Raw genomic sequence first — 17,280 nt, 5'->3', positions numbered from 1 at the left:
TACATACTTATACACAAATATGCATGTACTCATATATATACTCATGTACATTCACATAATCCTTCATGTGTAGACATTCATATATACATTATCATACATATACACATATGCACATATTCATATACATATATGCAAACACATATGCTAATATACCAATATGCAAACATACATAAACTCATACACATATATACCATTCATACACACACATACACATATATATGCATACATGTATACATACACAACTCTTACACACATACATACACATACATAGAACTCAGACAAATTCACACAACTTGCACACATACACACACACATGCATACACAAACCACTTTTGTCTGGAAATTTATAAACAAGAGAAAATTGGTCTTCACAGCTCTGGAGGCCAGGAAGCCAGGAGGCCAGGAGGCCAGGAGGCCAGGAGGCCAGGACCAAGGCAGGGCCCCTGTCTGTGAGGCACTTCCTGCTCATGGCAGTCGCCTTCGCACTGGGTGCTCTCTAATAAGGGCTTTAATCTTCTCTATAAATCTTTGCTATCAGTGTCCTAATACTGTCACGTGTCACAGGTCACTGGCAGTGGTGATTCACCATGTGATGAGTCCTAACATAAGTGCTCAGGCTTCCAAGTCTCACAGACCTTCCTCAAGCCCCCTTTAAACACTGGATTTGTCCTTACAGGGGCTCTCCAAAGCTCTCCCTTCTCCCCTCTGCTTCAGTCTCCCGACCAAGCACCTTCCCCAACTCCCTTCCTCCACTAGCCCAGCCCTCTGCTGCCTTCCCTGGGCCTTCTCTCCTGAATCCCCATTCACTTCAGCTCACTGTCTCTCCCCTGGCTTTTCTATACATTGTCCAGCAGGGTCACATAACAGCACATCATATCCTCTGAAGGGGTCCTGATCCACTCTCAGGTTATAATTCTATACATCTAGGATGGGTCCAGGAACCCGTATTTCCTGACAAGTTCCTGGTGGTAGTGATGATGGCAGTCCTGGACCACATGCTAACAACTATAACCAGCATCCTTAAAGCCTCACTGTTAAAGGTCTCCCAGCCTCCTTAAAAGATGATATTATAAACACCTCCTTTCCTACTGGCACTACACAGTGACGGGGAGGGGATAGAAGCCACCCCACAGGAAGATGTGCTGATGGGCCTGCCTGCCTTGCCCTCTTCCCAGGTGGTAAAAATGATGATCGTGGTCGTGTGTACCTTTGCCATCTGCTGGCTGCCCTTCCACATCTTCTTCCTCCTGCCCTACATCAACCCAGATCTCTACGTCAAGAAGTTCATCCAGCAGGTCTACCTGGCCATCATGTGGCTGGCCATGAGCTCCACCATGTACAACCCCATCATCTACTGCTGCCTCAACGACAGGTGAGGACGCCATGCTCACACACCCCAACCACAGGCTACTGTCAAGAGGGAGGGGTGGGTCTGCCGCAAGCTCACCGCACACTCGAAGGCACCCATGCTCATCGGGGTCAGGACAGGCTCAGTCAGGCCTTCTCCCCCAGAGGCTGTCAGCAATAAAGCATTCACTGTGGCAGATCGAGAGCACACAGGAGGAGCCTGGGATACCCAGGCTACAGTGTGACTGTCACCCAAAGAAGCACCCAACATCTATTTGGGGAAGGCTGTTGAGATGAAGGGGAAATGGAAAAACTCTGTTACCCTACCCTCTGACCCCCCATGCTCTCTCTCTCTCGCTCTCGCTCTCTCTCTCTGTATATACATATATATATACATATATATGTATATATATATATATATATATACATACACATATGAAGGACCCCCTGTAACTGAGACACTTACGCACTGGAAGTATGCGAAGAATGACATCCTCTTGAACTTGCCTCTGTGGTCTTCTATGATCTCACAGTGTAATGGGAAGGCCACTTGTTTGTCTGCCCAGAACCAAAATAATCTCACAGAAGCCATGTTAATTAAAACACTGCTTGGCCCATTAGCTCTAGCTCCTTATTGGCTAACTCTTATATTAATTTATCCCATTTCTAGTAGTCTGTATATTGCCATGTGGCAGTGGCTTACAAGCAAAGATTCAGCATGTCTGATTTTGGTGGTTCCGTGGTGTCTCTCTCTCACTCCGCCCTTCTTTCTCCCAGCATTCAGTTCCAGCTTCCTGGCCTACCTAAGTTCTACCCTATCAACTAGGCCAAGGCAGTTTTTTTATTCATTAATGGTAATCACAGCACACAGAGGGGACTCCCGCATCATCACAGCTTCATTGTCTAAGAGTTTGACAACCTATCTCCAAGTTTTTAGGTTAAATCTCTCAACATATATTTAAGTAAAGATGATTCTCCATTTTTGTTAACAAATATAGAAACTGTGGCACCCTGATAAAACATCCCTGGTAGCCAAGGCTTGAGTCTAGATACATACTTTTACTGTGTGTCAGTTGCCTTTCTGTTGCCAAAATAAGACACCATGGCCAAAGCAACTTAGAGGAGAACAGGTTTATATAGGCCTATGGTCCAGAAGAGTAAGAGTCCATCATGGCAGGGAACTGTGGCAATGGGTAGTAGACACAGTGGGCGGAACAGCTGAGAGCTCCCATCTCCAACTGCAAGCAAGAAGCAGAGAGAAAGAACCAGAAATGGCAGAGGCTTCTGAAAGCTCAAAACCAGTAGCATACTTCCTCCAACAAGACCCCAGCTTCTAAGTCTGCCCAAACAGTGCTATCAACTGGTCACAGAATATTCAAATGCCCTAGCCTGTACTCCTCATTCACACCACAGCCCCTGGCAAACCGCTTAGTAGATCCCCACAAATGCCTGCAGCGAGGAGTAGCTGTTGTAGATGGTCAATCAACCCAACGTCTTCTCTTCATGCATCTGAGGAAATAACCTAACTTTTGGATGCCCCACAATTGTCCTTGAGAGGGGCTTGTCCTCAACATCTCCAGATGTGAACTAATTTGAACATGTAATGACACAGAATCAGGCCTGTGTAGGTCCTGTGTTGAGGAGCTGACACCATGGGAAGGAAAGACCTCTTAAAAGCAAGCAGTCTCACGGCTCACCTCCCCATCCTTTCTCTCCAGGTTCCGTGTGGGCTTCAAGCATGCCTTTCGCTGCTGCCCTTTCATCAGCGCCGGTGATTATGAGGGGCTGGAAATGAAATCCACCCGATACCTCCAGACCCAGGGCAGCGTGTACAAGGTCAGTCGCCTGGAGACCACCATCTCCACTGTGGTGGGAGCCCATGAAGAGGAGCCAGAGGAAGGCCCCAAGGTCACACCCTCATCCCTGGATCTCACCTCCAATGGCTCGTCTCGCAGCAACTCAAAAACCATGACAGAAAGTTCCAGCTTCTACTCTAACATGCTGGCCTAGGCAGCAGGCATGTGTCAAGGACACAGCCACCAGCCCATCCTGTGTCTTGATTCATTTATTCATGGACGTCTTTGCTCTGGAATCTATTGTAAATACCCTAACACTGGAGCGTTTGGAAAGGCATGATGGTCTAAGGAAAACATTCCATGTTGTATTCAATCTGGATTCCTTCCTGTCCTTGTCAACCATCCTCCATGAGTGTGACCCAAGGCAGATCAGTGAGCGTCTATAAAATAAGAAGGCTGTACTTTATCCCCTGCTGTCATCCCATGATTCCAGAAATGACATCATCTGCATGCAGGTGCTCATCTAAGGGAAGTATTCTGCAGTAATGACTCCAACAGACCTATTCGCCTGGAGCTTATGCCTTTCTTCTGTGAAGTCATTCTCAGCCATGTGCAGACTAGCTCCCACCACTCCAGCCTCCCACTAGACAGTGTGAATAAGAGAGGGTGCCACATAAACCCTAATGAATGCTGTATCTTCCAGCTAAGCAAACATGAATAGAAGACACATATATACCTTTTTGTGACATCTCAATAGTCAATTCATTTAAACATCATGGAATTGACAACTTCAGGTTCTTCTGCATTGTGTCTCCAGTGCAACCAGTTCTGGCTGACTATGTCTACAGAGGCCAGCTGATGTGTATTCTAACCAACAGCCAGGATACCCATGCCAGACTTGACCTATCTGGGCCTCTTTCCTTTTTTATAAAGGAATAGGGCTGAACCGAATACTCTGAATATCCCTTTGAGTCTCAGTGTTTCCTGATACAATGAGATATACATTTTGTTTTGCCTCTATCTTATCTATCTCTCTCTCTTTCTCACACACATACACATATACACACATAAACACATGCAGATAAAAATTTAAAAAAAAAACAATGGCAATCTCAGAAATACTAGGAGTGGCAATTCCTAGAGATGAGTGTGTGTAAATATTCTCCATTGATTCAAAAACTCTGGTCCAAAAATTCCTTCTCCGGGAAGGTTCTGGTCTTTGATAGAGCAGGGGACTTCATAGGAAACCTTGGCTCTCCAGCAGGCTGCAGTAAACTGCAGTCTACCTCTGAGAACAGTGTCCGGAAGGTGTGTGAGCTTCCTGCGCTGGCTGCCCCTATATTTGTGCAGGGATCATAACTCAGATTCCTACCTACAACGTAGAGTGAGGAGGCTGCCCTCTGCAGCTACACTCCTGGAAAGAGGAGCCTTGCATCTTACCTTCAGACTCTGAACTTTGCCCTCTTGCTCCTCTTGCTGCTCTCTGTCTATAAGAGGCTGAAGGATCCACCAGCCCCAAAGACACTTAGTCTGCCAAGAGCGGAGACCTGAAAGCTCGACGTCCTGATACAGGTTCAGGATCTCCTGCAGGTGAGCACACCATCTCTGTCTCCCAGATGTGGCCTTGTGCAGATGTGGCTGGAAGCCAAAGCTTCCTGTAACATCCATGAATGTCCTCATGGTTCAGATAATTGGATGCACACAAGCTCCATCCATCATATCGGAGAGAACAATGCCACCCACAACCAGGTTTTGTAGCTTTTTGCCAGCCTTGTTGTATCTAACCATATGTGGGAACCAGCATGCCTGGGGGAGGCAATGACTATATAGAAATGGTATACGCCAGAAAAAAAGAAATGAGAAGCATATTCTGTAGAGCATCATGGGAAAAAGTTAATAAACTAAGTAAATCCTGCTCAGTGACATTCCGTGAATGTAAAATCAAATGGAGGGGCAACAAAAGTCAATGTCCAAATTGGTAACTATACTTCCAATAAAGAGTCTTTCTATGTATGGATACAAAATAATTTGGTTATGAAAATTACCCACGAAGAAAACAGCAGGCACGGAAGACATCCCATCTGCAGACGAGAAGGTGAGGCTGACGCTGGCAAGGATCTACGCAGCCCCTGCTCTGCATTTTGCCCTGAGCTGAGGAAACACAGCTCCTTCCACCCCCAGGAGCTTCCGGTGCCTGCCATTCTTTATTCACCAGTCCTGGTGAAGCCAGGCCCCTCACCAGCCCTGAAGACACCGAGAAGCAGAATCTTCCTAGGGTTTTAAAGACGGACTTTCAACATGGGGACTCAAGCCAAAGAGTGGAGCTTTCAGAGAGCCTCTGCAATGGCAGTTCTCTGAGGCAGCTCTGAAGGCAGTCAACAGTCAGCCCAGCGGACCTTAGGGACTGAGATGAGCAGTTTCATCCCATGTGTAGTAAGAGGGAAGACAAGACGAGCCTGGGCTTTGTGGATATGGCAAAGCATCCCTTACAGAGGACCAGCAAGCTTCCCACTGCCCCTGCCCCAAAGTCCGTGAAATTTGTAAAAATGTTGTCAATGCCTGTGTGTGAGAACACTGTGCTTTGTGCTCTGTGCATGGGTCTCTTATCGAGATGTGTCATCCTGTGTTTATCCTCTAAGTGAGTTTCCTTGATGTACCCTCCAGTAGTGTTAGATGGGAAGACACCCTGGGGCTATTCTTCCTGTGTTACCTCTCGCCTGTTGGATCCCAGTGCCATTGGCATGCTCCTACTGGGCCAGTCCCCTCCTGCCACTCTTCTTGCTTGGAGAGGAGCTCTGAATCGTACCTCATACTCAATGGAACTGAGGGGCGGGAACCTTTTTGGGAGGAACACCCGTAACCCCTCAGCAGAATGCTAATACAACGGGCTGGATGGAATCGTAGGAGAGGAGAGGACTCAGGCCTGGGGGAAACTGTCCAGAGAGAGGCCTCACTCCTGAGGCGTCTGTGCTTGGGGCCTGGGATGCTGGAAAGAAGCTCTTACAGAAATAAAATGTGCTTTCAGCCATCTCGTGTCTATGTCTCTTCTCTGGGGAACAAGAAGGAACACTACTGGGGGTGGAGTGGGACAGCATTGGGAACTCTCACAAACTGCACACCCAGGAGAATGAAACCCAACACCATTGGGCATAAATATGTATTGGCAAGATCTGGAATGTGTTTCCAAACTGGGAAACAGGAACTTGGGGTGGGACTATGTGGCAACACCAACAATGTCACCTATGAAAAGAGAGGCGCAGTCCAAGGGTAGATGGCAAGGCAGTTAGATATAACAGAGATGCTCTGGAGGCAAGGTCAAGGCAGATCATGTGGGAAGAGAGGAAGACCAAGCTAAAGGCACAGCGCGAGATAGGGGAGGACTTTAGATCACCTCAGAAATGGAGATAGGGTGCTGGGGTTTGAATGAGAAGCATCTCCTATAAGCTTGAGTGTTTGAACATTTGGTCCCCAATTGGTTGTGTTATTTGGGAAAGTGGTGGTACCTTTGAGAGGTGGAGCCTTGCTGATAGGCATATATCACGGCGGGAGGGATATTAGGACTGTAACCTTCTGGAACTGTTGGTTCAAACAAACTGCCATGGTGTTTTAGGAAGGAAAGAAAAACCCAGTGCACACAGAGACTGCTCAAGAGAAGCCTGCATCTGCTTTAGCAGAAATTGTCAAGCTGGTACCCACCATGCTCAGTGGGGGTCTTCTAGGGAAGGGGGAAGAAGATGAGATGCTCCCCTTGAGTAATGTGGCAGACCCAATGTGCTGCACCTGGGCTGTGCGGAGGGCGTCAGCTCTCCAAGTTGATCTGTGCCACATAACTGCACAATTGTGCAATGGCTTTGGTCCAGGACCCTGAGTTTACAGGCGTGGTTGGGCGCAGCCACCACTGCCGCTGCCGCCACTGCCGCCACTGCAGGTTGGAAACATGAGTGGTGAACACTGTGAGCACTGGCAACCTGCCTGCCTCTGAGGGGACACCTCTCATGAGCAGTGCCACCAAGAGAGCCATGAGACACTGTGGACAGACTTGGTAGTGGCAAAAAAGAAGGAAAGGGAGACAGAGACAGCTCCCCATAGGGCACCCGGAATGAACGATGAAGATGCTCTTTTCTAAATTAAGGAGTCTTAGAAAATGGTCCTTGGACAAGCTTCAAGAAATCCACAAGTCTCCTTTAAGATTCCCACATCTCACAAGGAAAATGGTCTCTGGGCATAGGCGGGAGTCGGGGGAGACCATCTGAATATCCTCTAAAGCAACCATTAACCCTCTGCTATCCAGCAAATGGAGAGATGGTGGAGTCTTGGAATGGGTGAGAAGCCTGAGGCCTTCCGGGCACAGGAGGAGGTAGATGAGCCCCAGAAGAACCAGCCTGGCTGCCAGGAAGCTTTGAAATAAAACCACACTTCCTGGCAGGCACCAGATGATTCAAAGCTTTAGTCCAAACCAACGAGTCCATGATGAAGGGGTGTACTCACTCTTCTCCATGGAAAGACAAGTAAGTTCCTTGAAAATGGTGATGCTTTAGTTATAGGTCAATAGATAAGACAGGGTGTGGGGGACAGCTATGGACACCCAAAGATGTTTTCATTTGCTCCAGATTTATTTGGCCAGTGTCCTAGAGATACTCACCCCAGCAGCTGTAGCAGGGCTTGGTAATACTCTCCCCTGGGCTCCCTCAATCCCCCTTGGTACAAGAGTGAATGGACCTCCTCAGCTCTGAGCCCCAGAGTGGCAGTTCAGTGAAGGCCTTGAGCACAGGTAGATGAGGTGGGGACACATGGAGAATGTCCCTCTCCATCTCAAGGCTAAAAGCAACATCTGACCCTGCAGGCAAGGCTCTAAGACACCATCACGTATTTCTACCTGGTTCAGAAGAACAGAGGGGAAGGAAAGAGGTCGGAAATCAGCAGACACATGGCGCAGACTGAACGCATTGGTGTCAGGTATCACCCTGGCTTCCCTCTCAAGCAGTGCAGCTTTCAAGGAGAAAAGATTAAAATAAGCAACAAGACAGAGGCAAATGCTGGTGTTGCCTCTTCGGCCTCCTCTGGAGACTTCCATTTCGGTTCAAACCTGGATTTTCTGCACTGGATCTCCTGCTTTCCTGTCCTTTTTAAAATTCATTTTTAATTTTAAATTGTTATCATATATTTGAGAATTTTGTACATGGTTTATCATATTCACCCTTCCATCCCTCAGCCCGCTCAGATCCACCCCCACTTTCCTACCATCCTCAACTTTGTGTTCACTTTGGTCCCCCCACCCCATCCAAGGAGTTATCGGCAATTGCTAGCTTCTGGAAGAGGGACAGTCCATTTTCTCTAAGAGTACGGCCTCTGGGAAGTCAACCACCCTGCAGGGGAGGGCCACACATCCAAGAATCTCTTCCCCTTTTGTTTCCAATTCGTTTTGCTTGACCCTGTCCTTGGAACACCCCTCTTAACTTCCTCCTTGCTGAAATGTGACATTCCTTGTCACTAATGGAGAACAGGGCATATCCATCGCCCAGTGATGTCACAGCCCCCAGTAGTGTGATAGTATTGGGTAAGGAAATGGCTTTAGGGAAGTAATTTGCCTTAAGGATGGTGCTTCTATGGTAGGATTAATGTCCTTAAAATATGACTTATGAAAGAGACAGAGCGCTCAGCACTTCTCCAGTTCAACCATAGCACCACACCCAACCGCCTTCCCGCCATTTCCAGTCCCTCCCATAACTCCCATCTCAACCCCACCCCCAATTACTTCTCTAGGCTGAGATGATTTGAAGAGCAGGGCTTCGGTGCTAAACCCAATACTTAAAAGAAGCAGTTGAGGCTTTGGGGAACCTGTTCCCCATGCTGGATTACCTCACCCAGCCTTGCTGCAGGAAGAGGAACTCCATCCTGTCTCAACTTTGTTCAAGCCCACGGGAGGCCTGGCCTTTCTGAATGGAGACTAGGAAGGAGTGGGTAGGGAGGATAGATGGGGGTCGAGGAGGGGTTGAGGAGGGAACTGGAGAAGAGGGAGGGGAAACTGAGGTCAGTATGAAAAACAAATGAAAAATGTTAATTAAATAAAATAGAATAAAGTTGTTTGTATATTGGAATTGCTTCTAAAAATTAAGTTGCTTTAATAATGAACATTATTCTTAGAGCCAGGCATAGTGGCACTCAACTTTAATCCTGACATCAGGAGTCAGAGGCAGGCAGATCTCTGAGTTTGAGGCCAGCCTGGTCTACAGAGTAAGCTCCAGGACAGCCAGGACTGGTCAGAGAAACCCTGTCTTGAAAAACAATAAACAAAGAATATTATTTATTTAGTTTTAATGTAGAATGTTAAAATGCTTCCCAAAGAGATTTTGTTAACTTTTTCCTCACTTGCAACAAATATTTGTTTCTCCAACGCTCACCCCCACCAAGTTTAGGCATTTTAGAATTTTGTAATATATACTAATTTAAATGGGGAAAATATTGCTTTCTTTTAATTACATTTTTATTGCTGGAGATGTACTTATCCTTTGCTGGCTCTGCATCATTAAACGTTTGTTTAGTTGAAGTTTTTTGGGTTTTTTTTTTTTTTTTGGTTTTTCGAGACAAGGTTTCTCTGTGGTTTTGGAGCCCATCCTGGAACTAGCTCTTGTAGACCAGGCTGGTCTTGAACTCACAGATATCCGCCTGCCTCTACCTCCCAAGTGCTGTAGTTGATGTTTTTTTTTGTTTTTGTTTTTTTTTTTAAAAAAAAAGCAACAGCAGCTGAGGCAAAGGTGACATTGAAGCTAAGTGCAGTGTATTATAACATACTATGGAGGATTGACAGAAAATGGCCCCCAAAGGGAGTGGCACTATTAGGAGGTGTGGCTTTGTGGAGTAGGTACAGCCTTGTTAGAGAAAGTGTGTCACTGTAGAGGCGGGCTCTGAGGTCTCATTTACGCTCAAGATTTTGTGCAGTATCTCAGTTCACTTCCTGTTGCCTTTGGATCAAGATGTAAGGACTCTCAGCTCCAGCACCATATCTGCCTGCATGCTGCCCTGCTTCCTGTCATGATGATAATGGACTAAACCTCTGAACTGTAAGCAAGCCAACCCAAGTAAATGTTTTCCTTTATAAGAGTTGCCGTGGTCCAGATGGGGATGGAAATTTAAGGGATCAGATTGGGGGACAGATGGAGGGGGAGAATACTGAAAATTAACTGGAAAGGGGGTGCATTTTAGGGTCAGGCAGAAGCCTGATATAAGGAAAAGTCTCATGAATCTACAAGGATGACCCCAGATAACACTCTAGCAACAGTGGGTACATAGCCTGAACTGGTCATCCCTGTGATCAGATTGGTGATTGCCCCAATTGTCATCAGAGAGCCTTCATCCAACAACTGATGGAAGCAGATGCAGAGACCCACAGCCAAACACTATGCCAAGCTTAGGGAATCCTGCAGAGGAGAGGGGGGAAGGATTACAGGAGCAGAGGGGTCAGGGACAACACAAGAAAACCCACAGAAACAACTAATCTGGCTCATAGAAGCTCACAGAGTCTAAACCAACAACCAGGGAGCCTGCAAGAAACTGGCCTAGGCCCTCTACATACATCTGACAGTTGTGTAGTTTGGTCTACTTGTATGACTCCTAGCAATGGGAGCAAGAGCTGTCCCTACTTTGGCTGGCTCTTGAGAACCTATTCTTCATCCTGGATTGCCATGTCAACCTTAATACAAAAGGAGATTCTTAGTCTTACTACAACTTAATAAGGCCATGCTTTGTTGACACCCATGGGAGGCCTATCCCTTTCTGAACAGAAACAGAGGAGGAATGGATTGAGAAGTGGGACAGGGAGGAGGGGAATGGAGGACTGGAAGGAGAAAAAACTTTGGTCAAGTTATAAAATCAATAAATTAAGTTGAACAAAAATAAAATTTAAAAAAAGAGTTACTATGGTTATGGTGTCTCTGCAGCAATAGAAACCCTAAGATGCTTACCTTTCCTGTTGCTATGGAAAACCATCCTGACTAGTGTAGAGGAAGGGTGTAGTCCATCGTGGTGGGAAAGTTCCAATGGCAAGAGCTTGAGGGACCTGATCGCACCACATCGACAGCCCAGAAGCAGAGAACAGTGAATGCCAAAGCTCAGCTCACTTTCTCCTTTCTATTCAGTCTGATGCCCAGCCCAGGGAATGGTTAAAGTGAGTTTTCCACATCGGTTAACTCAGTCATGCTACTCCCCATGGAATCAGAGGCTGAGTGCTCAGCTCTAGGGGCGGGGAGGGTATACCTATAGCCATCTCTCCTCCTGACCAAAGCTGAGGACATCACAGAAAGGGGGGCAGAAAGGATGTGAGAACCACAGGATGGGGAGAACTGCTAAGAAATGTTGTTTCTGGATGTGGCATGGCTATCACACACTCACAAACGCACTGCTGCTGTGGATCGAGTTAGCCACAATTCCAGCGCAGATGGGATAGATGATTGTCAGACCCCATGTGTTACTAAGAAGCTATTGGCAACTGATGGCTTCATTCTTTTTTGAGGGTGTGGCCCCTCAGAGGATTACCATGGCAGATGGCCCAACCCCTATGCACATATAGGCAGGAAAGGCTGAGCTTAGTGGGTCTATTAAAAGGCATGAAGTTAGAAACATTGGAGGATATGAGGAAAGTTGGAGGAGGGATTAGGCAGGTAGATATGATGACATTTCATTGTATTTGTGTATGAAATTATCAAGAATAACATTTTTAAGATAATCCCCCACAGACGTCTGGCGTCGGAGTTTCTTTATTCATTAACCAATGAAAGTAACACATGAACAGAAGAACCTCCTATACCAAACATCCTCAGAGGGAACCATAATCTAGACAATTCCTCACAGGAGGCTTGCCTCTTAGGGGACTCAAGGTCTCAAGTAGACAACTGATGCTAACCACCCCAACAGCATGCAGTGAACTCAGAAGACTCCTCAGCCCGTAACTGGGAGTGAATGCCATTTTCCCTGTCCTCCACACTTGAGATCATTTTGCTCCTTCATGTCCGTATTGCTTGTACTATGCCTGTGTACTAAGCAGAGTGGAAACACAGCTAGGTCCCTTGGCCTTTGCTTCATAGCGTAAGGGGATCATGTTAGTATGGGCTGGTGTGCTTGAAACTAGTCTGAAGACCCCAAATGTTGAATGACAGGACTAACCTCTTCCCTCTCTTCACCTCAGCTAAAATATAATGATAACAAGCCTCATGCGCTGCATTCCTGGGACCACAAAGTTTATGTACATTAGCAAGATCCATCTCCACATGCCATAGAGTCAGTGTTATTGTTCTTAGTATGAGAATAACAGGGCATCATTTAAGTAATTTGTCTGTAGCCCACTAATGGAACACAACACCATTGACAGCCAACTCCAAAGCCCAGAGTCGTAAGTCTTTCTGCTGTCCCTTTATTCCTTACAGTGCCATTTCTCTTCAGGTTCCCATAGTCTGGGTGGGTCTGACCTCCCTGGACACATTGCCAGGAAGCTAGTTCATGAAGTGGCATTTTCAGAAGCAGCAAATTTTCATAGGATCATCAGAAGAAGATTCCAAGGGTAAACTGTCCTCACGGCTTTAGATGTTTCCAGAGTCAGCTGTGCAGGCAGGCCCTAATCATGCTGTTTAGAGAGACCTCAGCAAGTATGTCCAGCTGCAAATAATCTTGGCACGTTCAGTCTTGAGTGCATAAAAATCCCCTTGGTAATACATTTCGTTAGAGGATAAAGGCTTCTTTTTAACAGTAAAGAAGTCACTGGGGAAAATAATATACTTACAACGAGCAGCTTAGAGACCCATGTCCTGCCCTCAGGCCAGGCTTACTTGGGTACTGGAGGCAGAGAGAGGTAAATTAGGGCTTCTTGATTGTCTGTGGAGCACACTAAAGTGCATCCTGGAGCCAGGTTGTACCAGATCATCACCAAAAGGTGATACAAAGAGTTTCTGAGTTAGGGAAGAAGGGTGAAATCAGAGCTCGAGCAAAGGATCCAGGGGCACCAGGTTAATAGTTTTCAAATCCTATAATTGCAGTGGAATGGAGGGCTTTCCATAGCCTAGGTTTTTAGCTCATCCTCTGGTGCAGGAGAATTGTCTGTAGTCTGTCAATCATGTTTTAAATAAACGCTGATTGGCCAGGCAGGAAGTATAGGTGGGTAAACCAGATAGGAGTTGAACAGGAGAATGCTGGGAAGGAAGAAGCTCATTCCTCACACTCCAGCCCAGACCACCGAAGAGGCAACATGTGAGCTGCCCCTCTGAGAAAGGTACTGAGCCACGTGGCTAACACAGATAAGAATAATGGGTTAATATAAGCTACAAGAGCCAATAAGAAGACTGAGCTAATGGGCCAATCAGTTTTATAACTTATGGAGATCTCTTGTGTGATTTTCTTTGGGGCTTGCCGGCTGTGGGGTACTGGGCAGGACAGAAACAACAACAAGCCAGCCCCTCATGTTACAATCCTCAGCAGGTTTGATTAGTAAGTCACCACTAAACCCAGGGACTGTGTTTAGTCAGCACGTGAGTAACTACTGTGCAGATGACCCGTGGGACAGCTAGACTGGCTGAATTGAAACAGAAAATGGTTTAGAAAGTCCTCAGGGATGGGTTTAAAAGCAAAAGGAGGATTGTAACCAGAAAAAAAAAGGATGTATTTCCCAATACACAGGTTTGTCTCTCTGAGTGAAAGTAAAAGCCCAAAAGCCTGGGTGTGTGAATTTGGTTAGGAGCAAGGTTTCAGGTTCAACCCCACAAGAGAGAGGGGTACATTGGGAGATGGGGTTACAACTCAGTCTTCTATCCATATGGCCGAATTCTCAATGTTTTCTTCTGACATTTCAATATTATCTCTCTAATTCAAAGGACTTCCATATCATCCACCTGCCCCATCCCATTTTAGTCTTCCTTACTGAAAAATCAAAATGGATATGTAATCTCCACTTTCCAGATTCCCAGACAGACATGATAGCCATGAACTATGTCTAATCTTTAAACTATGTCCAACTCTGTAGCGGCATTTCATTTGTATTTTAATAAATAAAGCTTGCCTGAGGATCAGAAAAGTAAAACAGCCACACTGGCCAGCCTTACAGACCAGGCAGCAATGACACACACACACACACTTTAGTCAATTAAAGTAACAATTCTCAGTGCCTTTCATAGGAAGGTGTGCTGCTTATTTTTGTTGCTGTAATAAAACACCATGACCAAGAGCAACTTCTAGGAGAAAGTTTATTTAGGCTTAAGGCTCCAAAGGGAATGTCCATAATGGTGGGGCAGCAGGGCAGCAGGCAGCTGAAAGATCCTATCTTCAACCACAAACATGGAGCAAAAACAGTGAACTGAAAGAAGGGCAAGGTTGTAAACTCTGCAAGCCCACGCCTCCCCCAGCAAGGTGTGCCTCATCCAGCGAGCCTCCTGCTCCTCAAGGCTGCATAGCCTCAGACAGCATCATCAACCTGCGAACCCAAGTTTGAGTGTGTGAGCCTAGGGGATATCCTTTATTAAAACCACCACAGGGGCTTCATTTTGTACCATTCTAACCCTCCATCCAGTTTTATGACCGCCTCAGTTATTTATAGCTTTCTACCTGCACTAAACTTAGAGTGTGTCCAAACAGGGGAGAGGTCTATATATCATAGCAATGTTGCTTGTATGGCCAGTGGAAAAGATAAAGAAAACAAAACAAAACAAAAGCACAGTGGAGGTGGAGGACACTTCCTTTCTGCAAATACACTTTTAAAAAGACTGTAAACTTCAACGGCCCCCAATTTCAACCCTCTTCAGATAATGTTGCTGAGCCCCCTCATGACAAGAGTAACACCAGAGGGGCGCTTCAGAAGGTGGCTCCACGATAACACTGGGGACAATTACAGCAGGTCCTGACACTCACCCTTCCAACACTAACCAAATCTCTAGAACTGTTCCCCCATAGGTCACGGCTTGTTGACCAGAAGAAGGGCATTGTGACCAGAAATATGAATCGTCCATTTAGTCAGAGAACGCCTGGCCTTCACCCTTTCAGTCTTAGGCCCACAGTGCAACAAGGGGTGTGCTGAGCATCAGGCTGGAAAAGGCGTGAAAAGAGCCCAGGTCCCCACAGAAAACAGCTTCTGGACTAATGGGTATGGTGGCTTGATAGTCCAATGAGTAAGAATATAACTAAAATCAGACAGAGATAGTGTTAAAAAGGTATTATTTGAGCTTAGAGAAAAAGAACTGGACATTGGATTTGAGGTCACCGAACTCAGCTCTGAGAAGGGAAGAGTGGGCATCAGTGAGAAGAGGTAAACAAGACACCGAGCGTAAGAGATGGGGAGCTGGGTGACCAGGACAACGATGGCATATTTGAGCTACTGGAAAATAACTAAACAACCAAACAAGATCAACGTCTGTGGAAGAGGGTGGGGGAGTAGGAGGGGTGAGGCTGAAAGAGAGAGGGGGAAATGCATTGGAGACCCTTATAAGCTCGGAAAACAATCGGGGCCTTTACTCTTGGAGCAAAGGATGTCTCCGAAAGACTCAGGCACTGACAGCAGCAATCTGATTTTAGAAAAGGTCATACTGATGGCACAGAGACCAATTAGGAAGCAATTGTTGTGGTCTATATGGGGGAGACAGGATTAATGCTGACCTCTGAGAGGCTAGGGCATCTCTACCCAGATGGGATTGACCTAGGAACTAAGGTGCAGACCAATTTACCATTATCAGAAGTCAATCTGAGAGAGGGACTGAAGTAAAGAGGGAGGCAGAGGAGTTGTGAGCAAGTGAAAGCAAATTTACAGAAAAGCAGGGAAGGGTTCATAAGATGGGTCGGTGGATACTGATGCTTGCTGTCAAGGCTAACCTGAGTTCAAGTCCTAGAACCAACATGGTAAGCAAGAACTTGATACCTGCAAGTTGTCTTCTGATCTACATACATATTTACATGCTGTGGCATGCATATGAGCATGCGCATGTGCGTGCAAACACACACACACACGATTTAAGTAATCACAATCAGAAAAGACTCTGTCTTCATTAGGTTTCTATTACTGTGATAAGACCATGACCAAAAGCAACTTGGGGAGGAAAGAGCTTATTTGACTTATACATCCTGATCACAGCCCATCGCTGAGGGAAGCCAAGGTAAGAACTCAATTAAGGCTGAAACATTGGCTTGCTCCCCACAGCTTTCTCAACCTGCTTTCTTATTTTTAATTAAATTTTTTTTCATTTTACACACCAACCCCAATTCCCCATCTCTCCCCCTCTCCCACCTACCCACATCCCCCATCATACCCAGTCCACTCTTTAGAGGGGGCAGGCCTCCCTTGGAGCATCAACAAAGTCTGGTATACCAAGTTGAACAGGATCAGGCCCTCTCCCCACCCCCACCCCCACCCCTGTATCAAGACTGAGCAAGGACTCCCAAAAGCCAATTCATGCACCTCGGCTAAGTCCTGGTCTCACTGCCAGGGGCCTACAAACAGACCAAGCCACACAACTGTGACCCACATGCAGAGGGCCTGGTTCGGTTCCATGCAGACTCCCCAGCTGTCAGTCCAGAGTCCATGAGCTCCCACTAACATGGATCATCATCAGCCTGCTTTCTTATACAACCAAGGCCCATGTGACCAGGGGTGGTGCCTCCCACAATGGACTGGGCCCTTGATATAAATCATATTAATATCATATTAATCGTATTAATCATCAGTCAAGGAAATGCTCCACATATGCCCATGAACGAATCTGATGGTGGTAATCCCTTAACTGTGGTTTCCTCTTTCCAAACCACTCCTACCTGTGTCAAATCACCCCAAAAATAGATAGATAGATAGATAGATAGATAGATAGATAGATAGATAGATAGATAGATAGATAATGCTAACCAGCACAGATTCCCATAATCAGTTATGGTCCCCAGGGACTTTTCCTAGAACTTCTAACAAAAACTGGGCAAAGATCAGTGTAATTTCTATTGAGATTAGTTTATTCTCTGGGAATATTACAAACTAGTGGAGAACGTACACCCGTGTGTGTCCCCTTACCCAGCTGGGGAGATGATCATGGTCAGTGGAATGGTCAAGTGGCCCTGTTCATTATTTCTTAAGCTTGGCCTGGTTTGCTAGCCATTGGTCTTGGCGAGATCGGCTAACACCAAG

General features: G+C 46.3%; 1 protein-coding gene across 1 annotated transcript in view; it reads left to right on the top strand.

Moving 5' to 3' along the window:
• The window catches only part of Tacr1 (tachykinin receptor 1), a 180,921-nt gene extending 174,802 nt beyond the window's left edge, over positions 1-6,119 (top strand). The window contains exons 4-5 of the mRNA XM_057775390.1: positions 1,176-1,372; positions 3,066-6,119. Coding sequence (XP_057631373.1) covers positions 1,176-1,372; positions 3,066-3,357 — 489 coding nt within the window. The 3' untranslated portion in view covers positions 3,358-6,119. The remainder of the gene's footprint in view (positions 1-1,175; positions 1,373-3,065) is intronic.
• Positions 6,120-17,280: the final 11,161 nt, after the last annotated feature.

The sequence above is a fragment of the Chionomys nivalis genome, chromosome 1 (genome assembly GCF_950005125.1).
Source record: "Chionomys nivalis chromosome 1, mChiNiv1.1, whole genome shotgun sequence".
NCBI classification, from domain to species: Eukaryota; Metazoa; Chordata; class Mammalia; order Rodentia; family Cricetidae; genus Chionomys; species Chionomys nivalis.
Note: the sequence above shows the minus strand (reverse complement) of the source record. Positions and strands in the feature narration are given on the sequence as shown.